At 36.5% G+C, this 22314-nt stretch overlaps 1 protein-coding gene across 2 annotated transcripts; it reads right to left on the bottom strand.

Moving 5' to 3' along the window:
- Positions 1 to 385: 385 nt before the first annotated feature.
- Positions 386 to 19953, bottom strand: CFAP298 (cilia and flagella associated protein 298). Of its 2 annotated transcripts, XM_074300767.1 has the most exons (8): positions 19797 to 19953; positions 19275 to 19475; positions 13885 to 14052; positions 12573 to 12640; positions 11643 to 11801; positions 5507 to 5638; positions 1014 to 1109; positions 386 to 668 (listed from the first exon to the last, which is right to left on the bottom strand). In XM_074300767.1, the coding sequence occupies exons 2-8, from the start codon at positions 19411 to 19413 to the stop codon at positions 558 to 560; spliced, it is 873 nt and encodes a 290-aa protein (XP_074156868.1). In that variant the 5' UTR covers positions 19414 to 19475; positions 19797 to 19953; the 3' UTR covers positions 386 to 557. The 2 variants fall into 2 exon arrangements, with proteins under 2 accessions (XP_074156868.1, XP_074156869.1); XM_074300768.1 differs by having other exon boundaries at positions 19275 to 19951.
- Positions 19954 to 22314: the final 2361 nt, after the last annotated feature.

The following is a 22314-nucleotide window of genomic DNA, read 5'->3' as shown; positions in this document are numbered from 1 at the left end:
TTCCTATAAAATGACTAAACATTTTAAACTTTCATATTTTGTCATTTCACATTTGACCTATATTTTATAATTTTATAGCTATGTGTGTATATATTTCTATATATTTTATTTCCTACCAGACTGTTAAGTTCTGTGATAGTAGGGTATTTATATTTATTTGTATATATTTATTTATATTTATATTTATAATATATTTACATTCCTGCCAGAGCTCAGTATTAGTATGTAGGTCTCCAATAAATATTTGTTGAATGAATTAATCTTGCAAGAACCACCTACTAAATTAGATAAGGATACTAAATAAAAAACTGTAGAATTAGAAAAATGCAATATTGCAAAAAATGTCTTATAAGCTTTGCTTAAAATTTAGAAAAGAGATAAAATGTGAATTTAAAGATTTATTATTCATAAAAAATTTTAGTAATTCATATTTTAACCTCTAAGTTAAACAACTTGAAATCTATTATTTTTATCACACAGCTTTTTTTTTTTTTTTTTTTTTTAAACAGTGAAAGGCCAGTTGATTGTTTAAAATAACAGCAGCTTAATCCAGAACTTCATCTTGGTCTCCACTTTATATCTTTTACACCATGAAAATGTTTCTTTAAAGCAGTGTTGTCTGCCCATGTAGAGTCTAGACAGGAGTCATCATCATTTTCTTCCAGTTTCTGGGGAGGAAAAATAAAATACTTTACTTAAGTACTTTATGAAGTGCATAATAAAGTATGAGGAAGAATAAAATAGAAAGGTGCTCCATGTTCTCTGGAAGGCTTGACTCTGACAACCTCACATTCAGATTCCAAGGCTTCTGGAAGATGTAAAGGGGGAGGCTCATATGCAAAGGAAGACAATTTTGAAATCCTGGATCTTCCCTCTTCTCCCAAAACTCTGAAAATCTGACCCACTTTCTCCCCGGTATATTATTTCTACTCTAATGCAAATGATCTTGGGAAAAGAACTGACCCTCTAATTTTAAAAAGACCTCTGATGAAAAGCAGCCTCTTTTGTGTTACCTTGAGTTCCTCCTGCCTTTTGTAATAATACAGCATCATCTGTTTTTGTTCTTCATTGCTTATAACAGGCTCTCGGGCTGGAGCTCCTTGACCTTTCTGTTGAAATGTGGAAAGAGGTAAAGTGCATATTAAAGTAAAATTTACTTCTGTTTCAATAAGTCTGCTCTCCTAGATGGAGACAATTCCCTTCAACCACACAGAACACAAACCACTGAACTGCTCATCTTAGGTGATTCTAGTTCCTTTCATAAATCCTCTCAGAGTAGCTCCCCAAGGTGCTGAAGGCTTTCTTCTTTCTAGATCTTTGCTAACATAACAAAACACTACTTGAGTGGTCCATTTGCTGTCCCTAGTGCCTGTCACTTCATCTCTTTTCCTCTATTTTGTCAGTGACGTGGAATCTTACTTGTGATTAAGCATATATTTCTTTAATGATTTTTGTATGTCACTTCTTAATATCCTTTATTAAAAAAATCTTAAGATGGCAGGGATAGCATATAGTAAAGTATCTTTAAATGGTTTTATTGAGGAGCAAAGTTTAGTAGGTCAGGAGGACATGAACTCTCAGATTTAGAATAAGAAAGTAATTTGAGTCCCACCTCATCTACCTATTTGCCACGTCACCTTAAATAATCAAGTTTCTTCACTTCTGTAGACCTCAGTATCGCCACTTATAAAATGAAGGGATTAAATAAGTGTATATCTAAGGTTCCTTCTGAGTCCTAAGATTCCCAAGATTTTTTGGAAATCATCCATTCTAGCACTGATAGTTGCCTGAAATAGAACAATTAAGCTAAGGTTATTGCAGGGACTAATTTAATATTTGAAGGGTCTGGAGATGTGGTGGCCTCAGTCTTTGGGGAAGGTTTACAGTTCACAGGATCAAAGTTTTAAAGATGACAAGGCTCTCTGAGGTCATTATCTTCCTGACTCCAAACACAGTTCTTTCCATCCGTCTAGCTGTCTCTTTCACTATCAGGACAAAGTCAACAACTATCCCCAGGACATGAGTCAAATTACTTCTTCAGAACTTCTTAGAGCTACATGGTACCTCTGATCTCCATCATACTAGGAACATATAAATCTATTTCAGGAGCTTAGAGTACACTGAAAGCAGTCTTCTTTTGTATTAATGATTTTTAATCATTTTTTTTATTTTGAAAAAAAATATTTTGAAAAACATTCCCAAACCCTCAAGTTTTTGCCACCGTGCCCACATTTTCCATTTTAAATAACTTCTTTATTTTTAATAATTCAACTTTGCATGCAAAAAAAAGTAAATTAAAAGTTAACTCTATGCTCCTATTATATACTTCCTTTTCTACTTCTGTAGATGAGGATAATAGATATTTTTATGTACACTGACTTATGTAAAGCCTCGGACTTATAAAACTATATTTGCATTGCTGGTTCAAAAATTTCATATTTATTATAACTTTTCACTAGTTAGAAAGTAACCAACCAATTAAAGTTAAAATGTATAAATAATAAAACATGGAGGCAGAGCCAAGATGGCAAAGTATAGGTAGAAACTTGCTGAGTTCTCTCTCAAATAACCCCAAATTCCTTTAAATAATGACTCTAAACAAATTTTATGGCATCAGAACAAACAAAAAGACAAATTTTCAGCCAAAGACAACTTAAAAGGTCAGCAGAAAGGTCTGTGGCACCAGAGTGAGAGTCTGGCCTTGGCCTCAACCCCAGCAAAGCAGGAATAAACTTAGGGATGTCTGAATCAGTGACAATATTGATGATTTTCAGATCTCTCAAACCAGAGACACTACAACTTGGGACAACAAGACAACTTGGGAAATGAGCTAACCAGGACTGGATGTGGGCTGTAATGGTGGCAGCTTCTGGAGGCCTCAGCTCATAGAATAACTCTTTATTAGCAATGAGGAAAAACTCTAGTTGCTTTAGCACATTACAACTTATAGCCAAAGTGGAGTGGGGACCTTCCTTGCAGTTACAGGTGGTCAGGTCCCTAGAAGGATCTCTGAAAACAGCTGCACAAAATCCCTGAAGCTTAGGACAATGCACTTTCCATAATGAAAAGAGAGATTATTTTAACAAGATGATAACAGCTGAGTAACAGACTGAGAAAATGAGCAAAATGAGGAAAAAACTTCTGACAATAGAAAGTTACTATAGTGAGAAGGCAAAGTAAAGCACACTCTCAGATGAATATAATAAAGTCAAAGTTCCTACATGCAAAGCTTTCAAGAAAAATAAAATTTGATTTCAGGTCATGGAAAAGCTCAAAAGGAATTCTGAAAACCAAGAAAGAGAAAGGAAAATTTGGAAAGAGAATTGTGAATGGTGCAAAGGGAAATACAAAAAGCTAATGAGAAGAATGCCTTAAAAAGCAAAATTGGCCAAATGGGAAAGGAGGTACAAAAGCTCACTGAGGAAAATAATTCCTTAAAAATTAGAAATGAGCAAATGGAAGCTAGTGACTTTATGAGAAATAAAGATACAATCAAAAAAACAAAAAAAAAATGAAAAAACAGGAAAAACAAAGTGAAATATCTTAGTGGAAAAACAACTGACTTGGAAAACAGACCCAAAAGAGTTAAAATTATTGGCCTACCGGAAAGTCATGATCAAAAAAAGAGCCTGGACATCATCTTTTCAAGAAATTATGAAGAAAACTGTTCTGATATTCTAGAAGCAAGGGTAAAATAGAAATTGAAATTGAAAGCCACTAATCACCTTGTGATGAAAACTACCAGGAATTATTATAGCCAAATTCCAGAGCTCCCAGGTCAAGGACAAAATGTTGCAAGCAGCCAGGAAAAAAACAATTCAAATGCAGTAGAACCATAGTCAGGATAACCCAAGATTCAGCAGCTTCTACATTAAAGGACTGAAGGGCTTGGAATATATTTTTGAGAGCAATGGAACTAGAATTACAAACAAGAATCACTTGCCCAGCAAAAGTGAATATAATTCTTCAGGAGAAAAAGTAAAAATTCAATGAAATAAAGGACTTTCAAGCATTCGTGATGGAAAGACCAGAGCTGAATAGGAAACATGATTTACAAATTCAGGACTCAGGAAAAGCATAAGGAAGTCGTTAGGAAGGGGATAACCTAAAGGGCAATAAGGTTTACATTCCTACATGAGAGGATGATACTTGTAACTCATATAAACTTTCTCAATATTATGGTAGTTAGGAAGGAGTGTATATACATAGAGAGCACAAGTATGAGTTGAATATGAAGAGATAATATTTTTTAAAAAGGGGTGAGAGGAATGTATTGGGAGAAAGGGAAAGGAAAGATAGAATAGTGTAAATTATCTGCCATAAAAAAAGGCAAGAAAAAGCTTTTATAGTGGAGGAGTAAAGAAGGCAAGTGAGTGAACTTTCATCAGAATTAGCTCAGAGATAAAATAACATATACACTCAATAGGAGCATAGAAATCTATCTTACCCTGCAGGAAAGGAGAAGTGAAAGGGGATATGGAAAGAAGGGAGGGTGATAGAAGAGAAGGCATACTGGGGGAGGGAATGGTCCATAGCAAAATGCTTTTGAAGAGGATCAGGGTAAAAGTAGAGAGAGAATAGAATAAACAGGGAGGAAATATAGTTAGCAATACTAATTGGGAAAAGAATTTTGAAGCAAATTTCTCTGATGAAGGCCTCATTTCTAGGCAACTGTCAAGTAAAACCATTCCCCAAATCGATAAATGATCAAAAGATAGGAACTATGTCCCAGAGGGCTATAAAATTATTGCATATCTTTTGACTTAACAATACCACTAGCTAGGCATGAATCCCAAAAGAGTTTTTTAAAAAGTAAAAGGACCTATATGTTCAAAAATATTTATGTAAGCCCTCTTCTCAGGGTAAAAAACTGGAAATCAAGGGAATGCCTATCAATTAGGGAATGGCTGAATTAATTCTGATATGTGATTATGATGGAGTTCTATAAGAAATAATGATAGTCTCAGAAAAACCTGGAAATTCCTCCATGAATTCAAGCAAAGTGAAATGTACTGGCGTGTATAAAGTTATAGCAATATTCTGGGATGACTAACTGGGAATAAATTTTGCTATTCTCAGCAATACAATGATCTAAGACTATTCTGAAGGACTTAGGATGAAAAATACTATCCATACCTAGAGAAAGAACTGATTGTATCTGAATATAGATTGAAGCATACTTTTTTCTTTATTTTTTTGAGAGTTTTTTTTTTTGAGAGGAGGAGATCTATGTTTTATTTTGCAACATGATTTTTAGGGAAATATTTTACATAACTTCATATGTGCCTTCTTAATGGAGGTGGGGATGTGGAAGAAGGGAGAAAATCTGGAACTCAAAGTTTAAAAACATATGTAAATAAAATTGTTTTGCATGTAACTGGGAAAAATAAAAATATTAAATAAAAAATGAAACATTAAAGCATAAAGAAAATTGTTTTACATGTAATGGGAAAAATTAAAATATTAAATGAAAAAAATAATGAAACATTAAAGTATAAGGACTTACTTGCTGAAGCTTGACAATGATTTTAGTTTTCTCATTTTTCCCCACATAGTCTGAAAGTTTCTGAGTTCTTTTTAACTCCTTTGCTGCCCACCACATTTGTGCTTCCGATTCATCAATGATCTGAAGCCCAGCCTATAATTAAGTAAAAGAATCAGCATCAGGACAAATTTGTCTTCAAAAAAGAGATAAGAAAATGCATCCCTTTGCCCTGCCATCTCCTACCCTAATTTTTATAGAGGTGGGGAACTATGATTAATGAATGTTGTGTATACTCTTAGCATCAGCTAATATGCTGCTGATTTTTGCTAAAAGTGCCTTTTGTTTTGTCTTTTAAAATTCTCTGTTACAAGGAATGGCTCTCTGAAAGGAGACAGATATAGCTGAAGATAACTGAAAAACAACAAAAAAAATTATTTGTAAGAAAAGATAACTGGACTGCCATACCATTCAAATGTACATTGGCAAATTTTGAAACACAGCACAGCTTGGCTTATTATCGCTCCAAACAGATACCAGTCTACTAAGACTTTTTTGATAGCATCTAAAACACTCATCTTTATTATTTCACACTTTAAACTCATTTAATGCTCATTCATGTAGCATTAAATTCCTGCTTTGGAGCCACAAATTTATTTTAATCAACATTTCTAAGGTAACAGGAAAGATGGCGTATGAAGAAGAAAAGAGTGCTATTTTTGAAGCTCAGAGTTGCAGGTTCAACTCTCATCCCTGCTGCTAGGCAAGTCACTTTACTTCTCTGAGCTTCAGTTTTTCTCATCCTTAAAATGGGGTAAAGTTTCAACCCCACAGCTTTCTTTTTAGGAAAAGTGTTTAGTAAATCTCAAAATCCCAAGTAAATGGGAGTGTGTCTTGCAGAGAGAGAGACCATTAAAAGCATCTTGTTTTTGTACATTAAGATACAAAGGGGATCTGAATCTTTTTATGTTTTTTAAGAGACCAGGCCCTCCGTCTCACCAGATTGAAGTCCATCTTTCCCCTCGAACTGACTGGCATGGTCCCTACCTTACTCCTCTTTGAAGAGACTGACTTTGGGGATATTAAATAAATCATGTTTTACTATTAAGAGGAGAGAAAGATTTTCCCTCCCTTATCCCCAACTTACTCACTATAGGGAGTTTACATGACACAGACTAGAGGACCAACATTCAGTCCTCACAGTCCTTCATTTCCACTATAATGAAGCTCAATCATAATTCCCTTCAACCACTCACTGGCTTTGCCACATTGCTGACCTTTTTTGTCATTAGGAGGACCTGAAATTCAATACCTTAAACTCTAAAATTTCTTCTAAGTGAAAACTCCTATCCTTCCACTTACCCCACTCATTCCTGGGATCCTTGGCCCTGACATAATTTTTCAGCCGATCATCCAATTTATCTTTCAGGGGCAGCGTAAGATACAGTAGGTCAGCATTTCAATACTTTTCTCTGTAGGCACGACCTCACACCCCTTTAACTTTCCTCTGTAACTACTTTGCCAATTTCTCACCTAGGATAATATCAGGCTGCCAAGCATGGCTGGAGAGAAGCATGAGACCATTTTGTTTATATTTATTGTCATCTCAGGCTATGCTATTCCAGCTGAGCTTTCACTGTTATTTGGCAATATTTTCATTCCCTTCTCATCTGCCTTCTCTCCTCATGCTATTACATCTATTCTAGATTTCAGGGAGTATTATTTTGTCTCCCTCTCTCCTAAGATATTTATCATTTTAATTCTTTTCTTTAGAGCTTTTATTTCATTTTTATCTCTTGCTTCATTTCTTCCATGTAGTTCTTGGTTATAACCAATTTTTTTCTTTCTACTTGAAGTGATTATGGAGTTACTTAATCCATATAGTCTGTTTGGGGGCATATGTAGATGTACAGTAATTTTTAATATCAGCTAATAGTTTTTCTGATTAACCTATCATTCTAGTTTTATTTCATCAGTTGGCATTTTGTTCCTGGGCAGGCTCCATGGCCTGCTTTGGATATAGATAAGGTGGTTGCTCCTATTTGGTTTTGTTCTAGGTTTCTTCATCAATCCTACTTCACTGGAGTTTCAGGGCCTTTTCTGGCATCTTAGGTCAGAGTGTGAGGGAATCTCAGAATTTCTGGACACCTGGCTAATTGTGATCTGAGAGCTGCCATATCCAGATTGATTGTTGCTTCTCCTGGTAATTTCCAAGATATGCAGCATTTACACATCCCGGCCAGAATATTTGCAAACAACAAGATTGGTTTGATGAAAATAATGGGGAAATTCACAACCTACTAAATTAAAAAACCCAGTAACTTCACAGGGTTTATCAAAGGATAGTGCATGTGTCTCTAAGAAGGCTGTGGTTAACTCCATCAAAAGTAAAATGCAGGCAAATCTTAAGAGGGACACAGGATTCTTGGCTCAATAAGAAGGTAGATGAAATTCAGTTTTATATTAATAGTAACAAACCAAACTACTTTTTATGATGCTCTGAAAGCTACCTGTGGCTGAAAACTTATGGTGCATTTAATTACTCAGTGCTGTTAAATCACACTGATTAGTGATAAAACATGATCCTGGAGATATGGGCTGAACACTTCCATAGTGTTCTCAACAGATCATCATCAATTGATGCTGAAGCCATGAGCTCAGGTTGAAGCCAATATCTAATTAAATTTCCAAACGGAGAAGAGATTTTGTCCTTAGATCCTTTTGTGTGGCAAAGTACCCAGTACTGATTCTATTCCGGGTGAGATTTACAAAACAGGAGTCCACTGCTCATATATAAAAGGTGACAGAAATTTTCTGAGTTAATAAGACAAGAGGACATTATTTCCCTAGGAGTTCAAGGGTGCCTTTTTTGAAGAGTGCATCTATATGAAGGAAAAGGAAATAGATTGCCTTGTGAAAATCACTCAAGTTATTGCCAGAGTCCTCCTTAATAGGTTAATCCTTCACCAGAAAAATGATCATCTACCTGAGAGCCTTAGTGGTTTTCAGGAAAAGCAAGGGAATGGTTGATATAGTATTTGCCTAACAACTCCAGGAGAAATACCAGAAGCAGAACAGAGATCTTGATGTAACATTCATTGACTTGACCAAGGTTTTTGATACTGTCAGTTGTGAGGACTTATGGACTACCAAGACAAAATTTGGTTGTCCAGAGAAGTTTATCAGTATTGTATATTGGTTTCTTGACAATAAGCCTGCGCAGATTCTGGATAATGAATAATGCTCTTGTACTTTCCCAGTTACCAATGGAGTGAAACACAGTTATGTACTTGCTCCTTTGCTTTTTAGCATGATGTTTTCAGTAAACGTGTTGGATGCCTTCAAGGAAGATAAAAATAACATCAAGGTATTGATGATAAATTATTTAACCTGAAAAAGTATAGTCACTTTTGTAGGCCAAGACTCAAGTGGAGGAAGAGTCAGTGTGCAGTCTTTTTGTTTGGAGACAATCGTGTCCTCAGTGAAGCCTCTGAAGTAGAGATGCATCAGAGTATGGATCAATTTTCTGCTGCCTGTGTCAATTCTGGCCTGATAATTAATATCAAGAAAACATAGGTTTTCCACCTACCAGAACTATGTATCACCATCCATACATGGAGCCATTTGTTAGAACAAATGGAAATAATTTGAATACTCTGGAATACTCTGGCTAAGTTTACTTATTTTGTCAGTATATTTTCTAGTGACGTACACATGGTTGATAAGGTTAATGGATGCCAGAGAAAGCTCAGTAAATAGGAGGCTCCAAAAGAAAAGAAGAGGCATTAGACTGCCTAACAAGCTGAAGATTCAAATTGTGCTGATCTCATTGCTGTAGGTCCATGAAACCTGGATAGCATACTAGCACCATGCCAGGAAACTGAACCACTGCCATTTGAATTATCTTAGGAAGATTCTGAAGATCACCTGGTAAATTAAGGTAAGGGACACGGAGCTAAATTGCCAAGCATTCCAACTTAACTACAAAGCACAATTCTGATGGGCTGTGCATGTTGTTCGAATGCTATGAGCATGTTTGCCTAAAAAATTATTTTATGGAAAACTCACACAAGGCAAGTATTCACATGGAGGTTGGAAGAAGTGATATAAGGATATTCTCAAGGTCTCTCTGAAAAACTCTGGAATTGAACTGAGACATGGGGAGACACTAGCACAGGAATGGCTAGCATGGCATGTCTGCAGCAAAGAAGGTGCTATATTCTATGAACAAAGCAGAATTGCAGTGGCTCAAAAGAAACATAAAATACACAAATTTAGAATCACTGTCCACTCCAAATGTTCATATGGATCATTTATAAATGGTAAAACCTTCTTAGCTTGTATTGGTCTCATCAGCCCCAATCAGACATACTGTACCTTGATCTCAACAATAGTGATGTCATTTTGGTCTTTTTTTGAGAATGGGCAACCATCAGCCTGTTTCTAAGGTTTCCAATATGGGTTTCGGACAATCCTGGGGACTTCTGACCATTCTGTTTTTTCTAGACACAAAGCCTTGCAGGCTATATGTGTGTTTGGCTTGTGTTGGCGCTAGATTTACTGACAGATCCCTTCCCTATTTTCCACAGATTTAAAGATGGCTTTCCGTTCAGCTTCGGGTGAAAAAAAAAACTTACTATTTTATTGGGTTTCTTAATCATCATTCAGTCTGGGGAGAATATCAGGATTTTTCTGGAGTAGATATATAGGAGGCCTCTCTTTAGGAAGGCATCATCTTGGCCCAAAGTCCATTCCTTTAACTCTTAAGAGATGACGTAGTTTCTTACTTCACTGAGAATTCTGAAGTCATAAACTTCTATTTTACCTCTTAACAACTAAAAACTGTTTCCTTCACTCATCTCCTCTTTGTTTCTTCCTATTTCAGAGGAAGAAAAGTTCCTTCCCTTTCCCCTTGTGCCTTTGATTCCAGATTACTTCTATATCCCATTAAGCCTGTCCAGAGCCAAATTCCTAGAAAAAATAGTCTTAATTCACTGTCCTCATTTTACCCTTGACACGTTTGGTCCTAAACAATGTGGTTTATGCTCTTACTCCTATAGTACAACTTTTCTTTCAAAGATAATCAATAAACACACAATGGTAAACTTCAATGGCATTTTCTCAATTTCTTTAACCCCTTAGAAGTTGACAACAAAGGATTTTCAAGATCCTGTTTTATGACCACTTCTTTTTCTCCTGAATTTCTGATTAGCCAGGCTTCAAACCTTGGAATTCCTCTGATGACTCCTTTTCAACACCCTATACACCTAGTCAGTCACAAAGCCCTAGAGATTCCAGTATGAGTTATTTGTTGCTATCTCCTCTTTCTATTCCCCGCCCCCTTTCTATATCACTGTCAGACACACATGATCTTTTGCATAACCTATTCCCATAGTCTCTTAGACTCTCTTCTTGTCCTCTTTCAATCCATTTTCTGCACTGTTGCTAGAGACTGATATAATGGACACTTCTGATCAAATATTCACTCTTCTGCTCAAAACCTTTTAATTGTCCAGAATGACCATACTTACCTTATACTCCAATTTAACTTCACAGATTGATATTCCCCAAACACAAACTATACTGTCATTTTTTTTGTTCACAACATCCTTTTAGCTTGAAAAGCCCTCCTTTTACCCCCATTTCTGGCTACTGAAATGTGATCCACTCTTCAAGTTCTAGGTCAGATACCACTTGTATAAAGACTTCCCTATATCCTTAACCAGGATTAGTTTCTTTTAACATCATTCTAAATTCTAATACAGTTTATAACTCTTAGGAACTTAACTCAACTTAATTTGTATTATGGGTATATGTATATATAGATATATATCTCTCTCTATATATATATATGTGTGTGTGTGTGTGTGTGTGTGTGTGTATCTGTGTATCTTTTCTCTTACTAGATTATAAGCTTCTTCACAGTTGTTTTAAGTGTAAATTAGTACTAAGTAAATAATTATTCATAAGTATTAAACCTTAAAATTGCAGTGAAGACAACTTGTACTTCAGAAGTCAAAACAATGGACTTTTAAACTCCTTCCAATTATGGGATTATAAAAAACAATGTATAAAACATAACTTAGCTCCTGTAATTTGTAACTCCATTTCCTTTTTTTCCAGAGGAAATAAATCCATCTCAGACATGATAACTACATACCTGAGTCCCTGATAAATCTTCTTTATTCTCAAACTCCATTCTAATTGGATCATATGGTGGCAAACCCATTGGATACACAATCATTACAGCTCCTCGAAGTTGGTCCAGTGCATCTTTCACCATCTCCATAGTAACACATACATTAGCTTGTACTTGTTTCTGAAAATGAAGAAGCACAATTACTTAAGCAAAATACAACTATAAACAAAACTACTTCTATATTTTCATTACATTTTGTGCTTAATTAAAAATAAGACAAATAGCTAAAAAAAACCCCATAGTTCCATTAGAAAAAAAATCCTTTTATTTTCTTCCCTCCAGATTCTCAACTGGAAAACAAATCCATTGTAATATTAAGATGAATGTCTCTAAGCACATACAGGAATACTCTATGGATATACTATTGAAACTTCTCATTACTACCTATTTTAATTAATTAAAAAATAAAAAATGTAATAATTCATATTTGTCTCACCTGTCAACTACAAATTTTACCAAAAGTAACAAAAGTATCTCTACACTGAAGGAGTTGGAGGATATGGGATAAATAGTTACAGGAATAAAACAGTAGGCTAGGGAGTATCCCAAACATGTTTTGAAATTTTTTTAGTTTTTTAAAAAAATTTTATTTTCAGTTCCAAATTCTCTCCCTCCCTTAATTCCTTGCACAATCCAATGAGAAGGTAAGACAGATGGTACATATTATACATTTGAAGTCTTGAAGATATAGTTCTCTATTATTCATGTTATGGGAAAAAAAACCAAGAAAACCAAAAAAAGTGAAAAAACTATATGCTTCAGTATTCACTAAGAATTCATTAAATAATGAATAATAATACCCATCAGCAAAAAGTAGATAAACTCAAAAGATGGGTACCTTTGGGAGGATTTCAAGTTGGAAAGGTTATTGGTACATATGACATTCATTACCTTAGATATTACTGCCTTAGCTTCTTCTACAGTTTTCTTCAAAACTTGCATCATTTTTTCATTTGGAGCTTAGAAAAAAGAGAAGTGAAAAGATTTTATGATAAGTTTCAAATATATTGCATGCTTTAATTCTAACTAGTAACAATCTGACAGCAAGTTTAATGATAGGCATTAAGTTTTAGTGGATTCAAAAAGGTGCTATGTTAAGGACATCAGCTAGACTATAGTTAGTGTAGTAGCTGGGTAACAACAGAAACTCTTCATAATTATATCGTTTTCTGCAAAATGACAAAATTTGATATAGAGAATTTATAGGCTAAAAAATTGCAAGCAATGAAAATTGTTAGATTTCCTTTATTTAAAAGGCAGTTTAAAATTTTTTAGTTAAGAAACCAAGAGATATGAGAAAACCGAGTTGTATACTGAAAATATTTGACATGAATTTTATCCCCCAAAGCTAATAGTCAACTGAAAATAGTCCCTGCTGAAAGACTGTAAAAAATAAGTTGCTATAACAGGATTTACTTATGAATTAGTATCTTTTTGAATTAAACTTCTTTGCGCTAGATAGCATCTATATATTTTAGGTCTTAAATTCTTTAAAAGGACTATATCTTCAATTGTCACAGCCTTCATTGAACACAGTATTTGTGAATATGCCATGTACACAATAGATATTCAGCAAATACTGGAGTGGTTAAAATTCTTCAAAATTCAAAGTTTATATATAAAATCCTCATTGTCACAAAGAAATCATAATCTAGTTGATATTTTACAATTTAATGTCTCCATCTCTCATATATTAAGAGGATAACTGCATTGCACACATGATTAAGGATTACTGAATCATCAAGTGCTGGGTCATATGTACAGAAACAGAAAGAAGAATTATAAATATATTTAGCCCCACTTTTTTGTGGAAAATTTGGAATACAAGGTTATGAAAGGATCAATGTTAAGAAATTATCTGTGTATACGTTTTGAAAACAAAAGCTTTAATAATTAAAAAAAAAAGAATTCAAACCTTAAAATTTCTCCACTAAATTTTGTTCCACATTACATTTAAGACATAGCTGTCATTCTATTGTTAAGAAGAACTCTTGAGCTATACTTAAAAGATTCTTGTGCATTATCAGATTGGCGCCTTAGGGCAAGAACACATAAAATTAAGTCTATGCTTGTGAATTTGTGTTGACATGTTAAGACTACTTTTCAAATGAAAGATAATAAAATACTACATTTTCAAATTATCAGTATTGCCCAAACTTACTCAAACACAAAGAAGAAAAAAAGTTACTTATGGCTTAATTACCATGGCCATTTCTTCGTCCAATTTCATCCTTCTTAAACACTGAGCCCCCACTTGGTACACATCTTTCAGCCCATTCATCTTTTAATTTCAGTTCTTCAATTTGTTCATCTGTTAGACCTTGCATATTAGGTGGCAGAAATATGCCATGTTCTGCGAGTTCTTCCATTTCTTTAAATATGGACAAAACAGAAAATATTTCAGAGCTATATTACCATCACCACCAAGTATCTGAAAAACATAGTAACTAAAAAACCTGCAGATACAGTCTTATTTGATTTCCACAGTAACATTATGAATTATCACTGCTCTCTCCTGCATTTTTACAAAGGAAAAAACCTAAGATTCATTGAGAATAAGAGATAGTTAGGAAAAGGCTGAGCTACGACTGGAATCAAGGTTCTTAAATCCCTATTGAAGAGTTCTTTCCATTTATTAACTTGTGAATGTCTTTCATATAACATTTTTTAGAATTCTAGAGCTGGAAGAGAATTTAAAGGTCATCCAATCCAACCACCCACCAGCATATGTTGGAATTTCCTTGAGATATATCCAGCTCTTGCCCGAACATTTCATAACAAGGAATTAACTATAGTTTAGTAAGAATCCAAATTTATTCTTGAACAGCTCTAATTATTATAGTTTTTCTTAATCTCTCTATGACTTCCATTCATTAATTTTAGATCAACAAATTCAACAAATATTTATTAAACATATAAGTCACTTTTTAAAGGTACTAATGAAACAAGGACAGATAATGATAATTATTCTTCTTAAGGAATTGAAAAACTAACAGGGAGGGAAAAGATGTATACACAAATAATTATATAGAGAAGAAAGCAAGAAGTACAAAAGAGAATGACTAGATTCTATAACAGTATCTAAATAGCACTCTAAAAGGTACTATTCAGAAATGTAAGGAGAGACTTCTACCAAGAAGGTAATGGGAGAGAAATAAGACAGATAAATCTCCAATTATTCTCCTCAAAAACAATACAGAGACGTTTAAGAGAATGTAAGCTTCAAGAGAACATCACCTTATAGAAAAGGAAAATGTACATTTAAAGAAATCAACAAAGTAAAAAAAAAAACTCCAACAACAATAAAAAAAGGATTTACAAAGTCATACAGAAGAAAAGAAAGGAAAAAAAAAAACTATGGCCCTTGAAATAAATATATATTGTAGGACATAAAAATCTGGATAAGGAACATACCAAAGAAAGGAAAAAGTGACATCAGTGAAGAAAGAACAAAATAAAATGACAATGAACTATTTTTATTGAGTTACAAATATTTGTGGAAAATATAAACAAAACTGTGAAAAGACATGTTACAAAGTAAGATGGCAAAAACGCCAAGAAAACAGCAAAACAACTGCAAGAAACAATACAACTGGTGCTTAAAAGCTTTGTCAAACAAAGATGATGGAAATAGGAAATAAGAGGATAGAACTCAAGACAGAAAAGCTGAGAATTATCAGCATCCCCAAAAACGTTTAAGGGAGTTTTTAGGAAACTGTGCAAGAACTTCCTAGAATTAAGATAGGCTGCAGTGCAACAAAACCTAAATGGCACCAATAGGAATAAACCCCAAATTTAACTCCTTCATATGTGATAGAGCACTACCTTCCAATTTAGACAGCCAAAGAATAGCAAATAATAAGAAAAAATCACATATTAAAGAATGCCAAACTGATGCGTGGAAGATTTTTCACTCAAGATGAAAGAAAGAAAAAAAACAAAGGCACAGACAGGGAAGGTGATGATCACAACAACAGACTTTTCAAAGCAGGATAGCTTGACTACAATACAGCATGTGCAAAGGAGAAAGTACATGTGAAAGAAAAAGTGCAACTTACAGCTAGAAAGAGAAGCCAGAGTCTGGATATAATAAAAAAAATTATATTTTATTTTGGTATTGGAGGGATATGGTGAGCATATCATTATTCAAATAATTTTACTAATGCATCATGAATAATGTACTGGAGAAGAAAAATAGACTATAGGCAAGAAGATCACTTTGGAGGGTATTATAATAGTTCAGATAAAAAGAAATGAGCGCTGAGTGTAGCAAGTGTAATGTGGTAGTGTAGGTATAAATGTAAAGGATGGAACAAATGTGAAAGCTGTTAGAGAAATGTAATCAGTTGAGGGAATTAGGAAATGCTTATTCTAGAGGGGTGAAGACTAAAGATTTGACTACTGAAGAGAGTTCTACAAACAATAATTAAAGATCCATGTTGAAGTTAGTTTACTTGTCCAAAAGTGTAGACTGCATGATAAAGGTAGTAAGTTTCCCATCAATGAAAATCTTCTGAGTGGAGGTTGAATGTCTACTTAGAAACTATATTACCATCTGCTTTGCTCTCACATCCTAAGGACTACTGAATGCTTTCATCTGACTTGTAACTGAATCTCCTAGATGTGTTCCTCCTAAAGAAGGTGAGTTCCTTGAGAGAAGAGATTCTTACTTTTCTATTTGTAACCCTAGCATTCAGCACAATGCTCTCTGCATTTACAAAGTACTTAACAACATGTTTTTTCATCCATTCATTTGTTGGGGAGGTTAGAAAGATCTCTATTCAGATTAAAGACTGGAGTAATATTTGTGCTTCTTTCTAACTTTGAAATTCTGTGACAGGACTTGGCATCTGATTAGAAGTTGAGAAGGAGGATGGAGAAGGGTGACACAAGGTAATGTCAGTATCTCGGAGAATGGAAACTTGAATGATGGTGATAACACTGACAGAAAAGGGTTAGAAATAAGGAAGAACAGGAGGATCCAGAGTCACAGAGGACGAAGTCTACTAGTCAATTAGCCATGTGACATCAGGGGAAAGAGCACCAAACGTGGAGTACAAGGACTTGGATTTAAAGTTTAAGTCCTGTCACTTTTCCTGCATAATTCTGGGGTCTTTCAACGCCATAGGACCAGTTTCCTCATCTGTAAAATAAGGGGTTGGAGTTGATGCCATTTCAGATGCCTTTTGGTTTAACATCTATGATGTTTATACTTCCTTCTAGCCTTTAAATTGAGCCTTTTTCTGCCGTCATCCAAGATGTTAATGAAAAGAATCAAGTACAGAGCAGGCTGACATCTAAACTAAGGTTCTATGGGATACAATTAACAAGACCAAATTTTGTGATATATGTGGAATGAGGAAGAACAGATGAGGGTGGAAGTATAGTCTTGTTATCAAGAGTAAGTGGGAAATTCTGGAGGAAAGTAAGTTCTGGATATGTTGAGTTTGAGATGCCTATGAGACATCCAGATGGAGAAACTGAACTAGCATATTCTGCACATCTTTTATACCTACAGTCTTTTCTTCACTCTAATGAAAATGAATGCTGTGTAATTTTACTAATGTAATTCATGCACAAAGAAGGGGCAGCACTTTGTTGTTGTTCAATCATTTCAGTTATGTGTGACTTACTTCATCCCACTTTGGGGTTTTTGTGGCAAAAAATACTGGAATGGTTTGCCATTTCATTCTCCAGCTCATTTTACAGATGAGGAAGCTGAGGCAAATAGTGACTTGCTCAGGGTCAAACAGCTAATAAGTGTCTGAGGCCAAATCTGTTTCCTGACTCCAAGCTTGATGCTCTCTTCACTTTGCTAACAAGCTTCCTCAGGGGCAACACTAAATGGTGGAAAAAACAATGACTCTGGCAACAGATGACTCCAGGCTCACTAGCCTCCTATAGCACTATTTTCTCATTTGTAAAATGAAGGATTTTGGATTCATTGATGACTGAGATCTTTTCCAGCTCTAGATCAGTAACCCTATGACGACCCTAGTTTAGGCCCTCTTCATTGCTTTTACATGGATGATTGCAACATCATTTTGATTGAGCTCCCTACATCAAGTATCTCCCCTTTATGATCAATCTATCTTGCAACCATTAAAGTCATCAAGAAGCATTTATTAATCATGTTGTCTAGGTCTAAAAGTTGGGGATACAAATATAAGCAAGAAGAATGGCAGTCCCTGTGAAGGGTTTATAAACAAAATACACAGAGAGAAAACAGCACCTAAAAAAGGAGCGGAAAGGAGTAAGGAGAGATGAAGAGAGAGAAGAGAGTCAAAGTGGAACCTCAGAGAGAGAGGCTGGCCTCGTTAAAATGAAGGCTCTGGGAGAACCTAACCAAAAAGAGGAAGGGCTGAAGGGCAAGTGACTGATGTTTCAGAGTGAGAAAGTTAATGGATCATAATGTAAATTTTGAAACTCAAGAGTGGAACTCAGTGAGGAAAGGGGTGATAGTGATATTTCTAAAACACAGATGACAAAGAAATCACTTCCCTGCTCAAGAAGCTTCAATGGCTCTTCATAACTTCCAGGATCAAACACAAACTCCCCTCTTGACATTTAAAGCTATTTATAATTTGAATGAAACTAACTTTTCCTGTTTTATGATACATAATTCCCCTTCTAGTACACTATGGTATTGTCAAGTGGTCTTGTTATAGACTATATTATTATATATAGACTATATATTATAGACTATACACACACAACACTACCCCTTCTGGTTCTCCCCCATGCCTAGAAAAAGCTTGTTTACTTAAACTGAATACAATTAACACTCCCTGGGTACAATTAACCATTAGGACCCTATTTTCCCATTTGATCTCAAGACACCCTTTAGGTAAATATCTTGCTGAACCATTTGGTCTCTGCTTCAGTTCTCTCCCCACGCCAATTTATTCTCCCTTCTGGGGGGTGAAGTGTCCTCCCCCTCTCCTTACAACCTGGCTCAGACCGCAGTGTGTATTTCACAAATGCCTGAATGGAACCGCAACAAGGAGCTGAGCAGTGGTTTTGTGGGTGAAAGTCCGCCGTTACATCTATGACTTCGGTGTACAAACTCCCTGCTATCCGACAGATCTGCTGCAGCGCATCTGTAATTTGTAGTGGAAGGGTTTCCTAGCATACTGAAACTTTTACCAGTTCACAAAGCTGGTATATATCAAGATATAGGACTCAAGCCAAGCTCTAAAACTGGACTTCTCTATTTTGGGGGGGAGGAAATGTATCTAAATAAATCTATACAGACACAGAGATTTAATTTCTCCATATAAATCTAGATCTTTACATAGAGATATCTGTACGCACACGTTGGCAGGCGCTTGTTATTTTGTTTTGTTTACTGTGGCAGGGACTCTCCGTGGGCAACACTGGCTTGCCCCTAACTAACGGAGAGGTCTGTCGGTTCTGAAACTAACGTTTTTGGAAACCTGACTAGTACACGTCACTCGGTCACAAGACGGGGCTTGCTGATTCGGGGGCTAGCTCTCCATGCTTTTGCAGACGCCTCTTATTTCTGCGTGGGTGGAGGGTGGAAGGCCCTAAGTAGGTAAGTAGGTTTTTGCAGGGCTGTCTTGCCTGGGATACCTGAACAGATGCGATCCACCTTGAGTCTCCCGTTGTAGATCCTGGTGACCTGCAAGGTGAGCTCCTCCACCGGGGTGCTCCCGGGGGCCTGCAGCAGAAACTGGCTCTCATCGCCCCTTTTTACGTGGAGAAAAACCATCACTACTCCCGGAGTTCTTCTGGTACGGTTACAGAAGGATGCCGCGCACGCGCAGACCGGCGCTATCGGAAACAATACCGGAGTTAATAAGGCCCGATCTCCTGACTCCGGGGTCAAAGGGTGTCAAAGGGTTGGCCGCAGGGGTGCAGTAAAAGGGTTTGAAGGAGCGATCCCCCAATTGGGGGAAGCGAGAAAAGTGTAGAAAAGCGCCACCCGCTCTTCCGGAACTTTCGGTTGCTAAGGGCGACCGACTCCAACAAGTGTCTAAGGATAGCGGGGAACGGGAGAAACAGTGCCTCCGCGTCGGCTTCGAGGAAGCCCCTCCCTCCCCTCCGCCTTCGTCTTTCTAAGTGAAGCTGGGACCACGAAAGCCTCAACGTTACCACCGCTTCAACGTCTCCGAGACCGAGAACTGTGAGGACTGCTCCGGGCCGCCGCCGGGAGACACGGCGTTTTGGTCGTTCCCTCCCACATCCCGGAGGTGACGTCACACGAGTGTGACCTAGCGCCTTCTCCCTGCCTTCCCCTTCTTCCCGCTGTGGCTCTCCTGCGCAGCCGGAGAGCGGAAGGGGGGATGGGCTGCTCCAAGGACGGAGAAGGCTGCAGAAACGCACTCCTACCCTTAAACTCCGCTTTCCGAATGAACGGATGCCCATCAATTGGAGAATGGCTGAATAAATTGTGGCATATGAAAGTTATGGAATATTATTGTTCTGTAAGAAATGACCAACAGGATGATTTCAGAAAGGCCTGGAGAGACTTATATGAATTGATGCTGAGTGAAACAAGCAGAACTAGGAGATTATTATACACTTCAACAATGATACTGGATGAGGATGTATTCTGATGGAAGTGGATTTCTTCAACATAGAGAAGAGCTAATCAATTGATCAGTGATAGACAAATCAGCTACACCCAGAGAAGGAACACTGGGAAATGAGTGTAAACTGTTAGCATTTTGTGTTTTTCTCCCCATATTATTTTTACCTTCCGAATACAATTCTTCCTTTACAACAACAACAACAACAACAAAATTCGGTTCTGCACATATATATTGTACCTAGGATATACTATAAAATATTTAATATGTATGGGAATGCCTGCCATCTAGGGGAGGGGGGTAGAGGGAAGGAGGGGAAAAATTTGGAACAGAAGGGAGTACAAGGGATAATGTTGTAAAAAATTACCTATGCATATGTACTGTCAAAAAAAATGGAGAGATATTTTCATATAAGAAGTATGATTTATTGATATAATTAAACTTTTCTCTTAAATGATATTAGTTATCTGTTATGCTATATCATTTTATGTTATATTGTATAAATAAAACAATAAATATAAAAAAAAGCAACTCCGCTTTCTGAGAGCCACAAAACATACTCTCCCTTCTTCCCAGGTCCCCACCGTCCCCACCGTGTGTCAAAGGGAAATAGTGACACGCGCCTTGTGGGGTCTTCATCGTGAGGGCAAAAGGAAATAATATCTTTATAGATGTTATTAAGACACCCATAGAACTGTTCCTTCTCTGATCTAAGCCGAAGGTCCCGTTCCCATTTTGTTTTTCCTGGCTCGTTCAGTTAACCCCCAGGTGGCCGGGTGGCTGTGAGAATGGACCTATGTAGAGCACTTTGCAAATTTAGTGCTGAATATAAATGTCAATTATTATTTTTAGCCTCCAATTTGTTGACGTCTTCATTACCTGAGACTTCTCAGCTGCTGAGCTCAAGCCATCTCTAGAGAGTTAGCAATTCAGGCTTGTGCTGGTAATTAATCTGTAATAAATATCAAACTGGCTCTGGAAACAGTACCCGCTTTTAAACCTAATCTCTGTTAACACCTTAAATCTAAGCATTAAACAAAATCAAGTCCGGCTTTGTGTTTATGGCTGATTTTTAAGGTGTAAATGCTCTTACCGAATAACGATGGGCTCTGAAAAACTAGTTAGAACTGGCTCTCCGAATCTCGAGTCCCATCCTTTCTAGCCTAGCTTAATCACCAAATGGGTGGTTGCCTCCAAATTGAGACCTGGAAAAGACCTTAGTTTAAGAAGGCCCAGATGTCGCACTACATCGAGGGCCGTCTGGCTACTGGGCCCAAATGTCTCCAGAGGAGGCGAGGCACAGCTCCCCATCCATCAAATCCAATTCACTTGCATGTCATGGCATTATCTGATGCCATGATTGATCTTCAAAAACGAAGGACAAATAAAAGCCCCATTCTTTATAAAGTCATTGCTCCTTTTGAATTGGCTGATTTTCAATAAGGTTTGATGACACTGGCTTAGTCACAGGCTTCCTTCAGAACTCTACAAGTCTTTTTTTTGTTTTTGTTTTTTAGAATTTTTAAACAAACAGTACACAATAACTAGAAAATTTAGATGTGATGGCACAGTACGCCAACTAACTTACTTCAGTTTTAGAACTCCCAACCCCTCCCATCCTCCCATCTCTCACCCCACATAACAGGGTGGTATATACATAGTAGAAAGCTGGATTTATTTAGAGAACACAGATTCAAATCCCAATTCTGCCACTTGAAATGTAATCCTAAAACTTTCCTCATTTGTCAGAAGACAGAGTTGGATTAGATGGCCATGAAGACCCTTGCAACTCTGGATCTATGATCCTTCCAGCTCTAAATCTGTGATCCTAAGTTCTGGAACATTTAATTGCCTTGATTTTCTGGCCAAAGAAGCAGAAAGTCTGGAAAGCCTCTAAATCTGGAAATTGCAACACATAGAATGAACTTGGGATTTCAACTTCTGATTGTGGAATTTCCAATCTAGTCTGAGCCAAAATTCCAGAGGATCAATACTGCCTTGGTCTAATGCTTGTTGCTGGGGAATTGTCTGACACCTTCCAACCTCTTTAGCCCATGGAAGTTGCAATGGGAGTGTGGGAA

This window comes from Sminthopsis crassicaudata, chromosome 3, assembly GCF_048593235.1.
Source record: "Sminthopsis crassicaudata isolate SCR6 chromosome 3, ASM4859323v1, whole genome shotgun sequence".
Classification (NCBI taxonomy): domain Eukaryota; kingdom Metazoa; phylum Chordata; class Mammalia; order Dasyuromorphia; family Dasyuridae; genus Sminthopsis; species Sminthopsis crassicaudata.
This window is presented reverse-complemented; position numbering and strand designations above follow the sequence as displayed.

Bases quoted from the DNA above. Each gene is read 5' to 3' on its own strand.
- CFAP298 (XM_074300767.1), bottom strand. From the start codon at position 19,413: ATGGTTTTTCTCCACGTAAAAAGGGGCGATGAGAGCCAGTTTCTGCTG. The intron at 14,053-19,274 runs GTATCCCAGGCA...CCATATTTAAAG, and splicing joins GGTGGATCGCATCTGTTCAG to AAATGGAAGAACTCGCAGAA. The intron at 1,110-5,506 runs GTAAGTCCTTAT...ACATTTCAACAG, and splicing joins TCATTGTCAAGCTTCAGCAA to AAAGGTCAAGGAGCTCCAGC.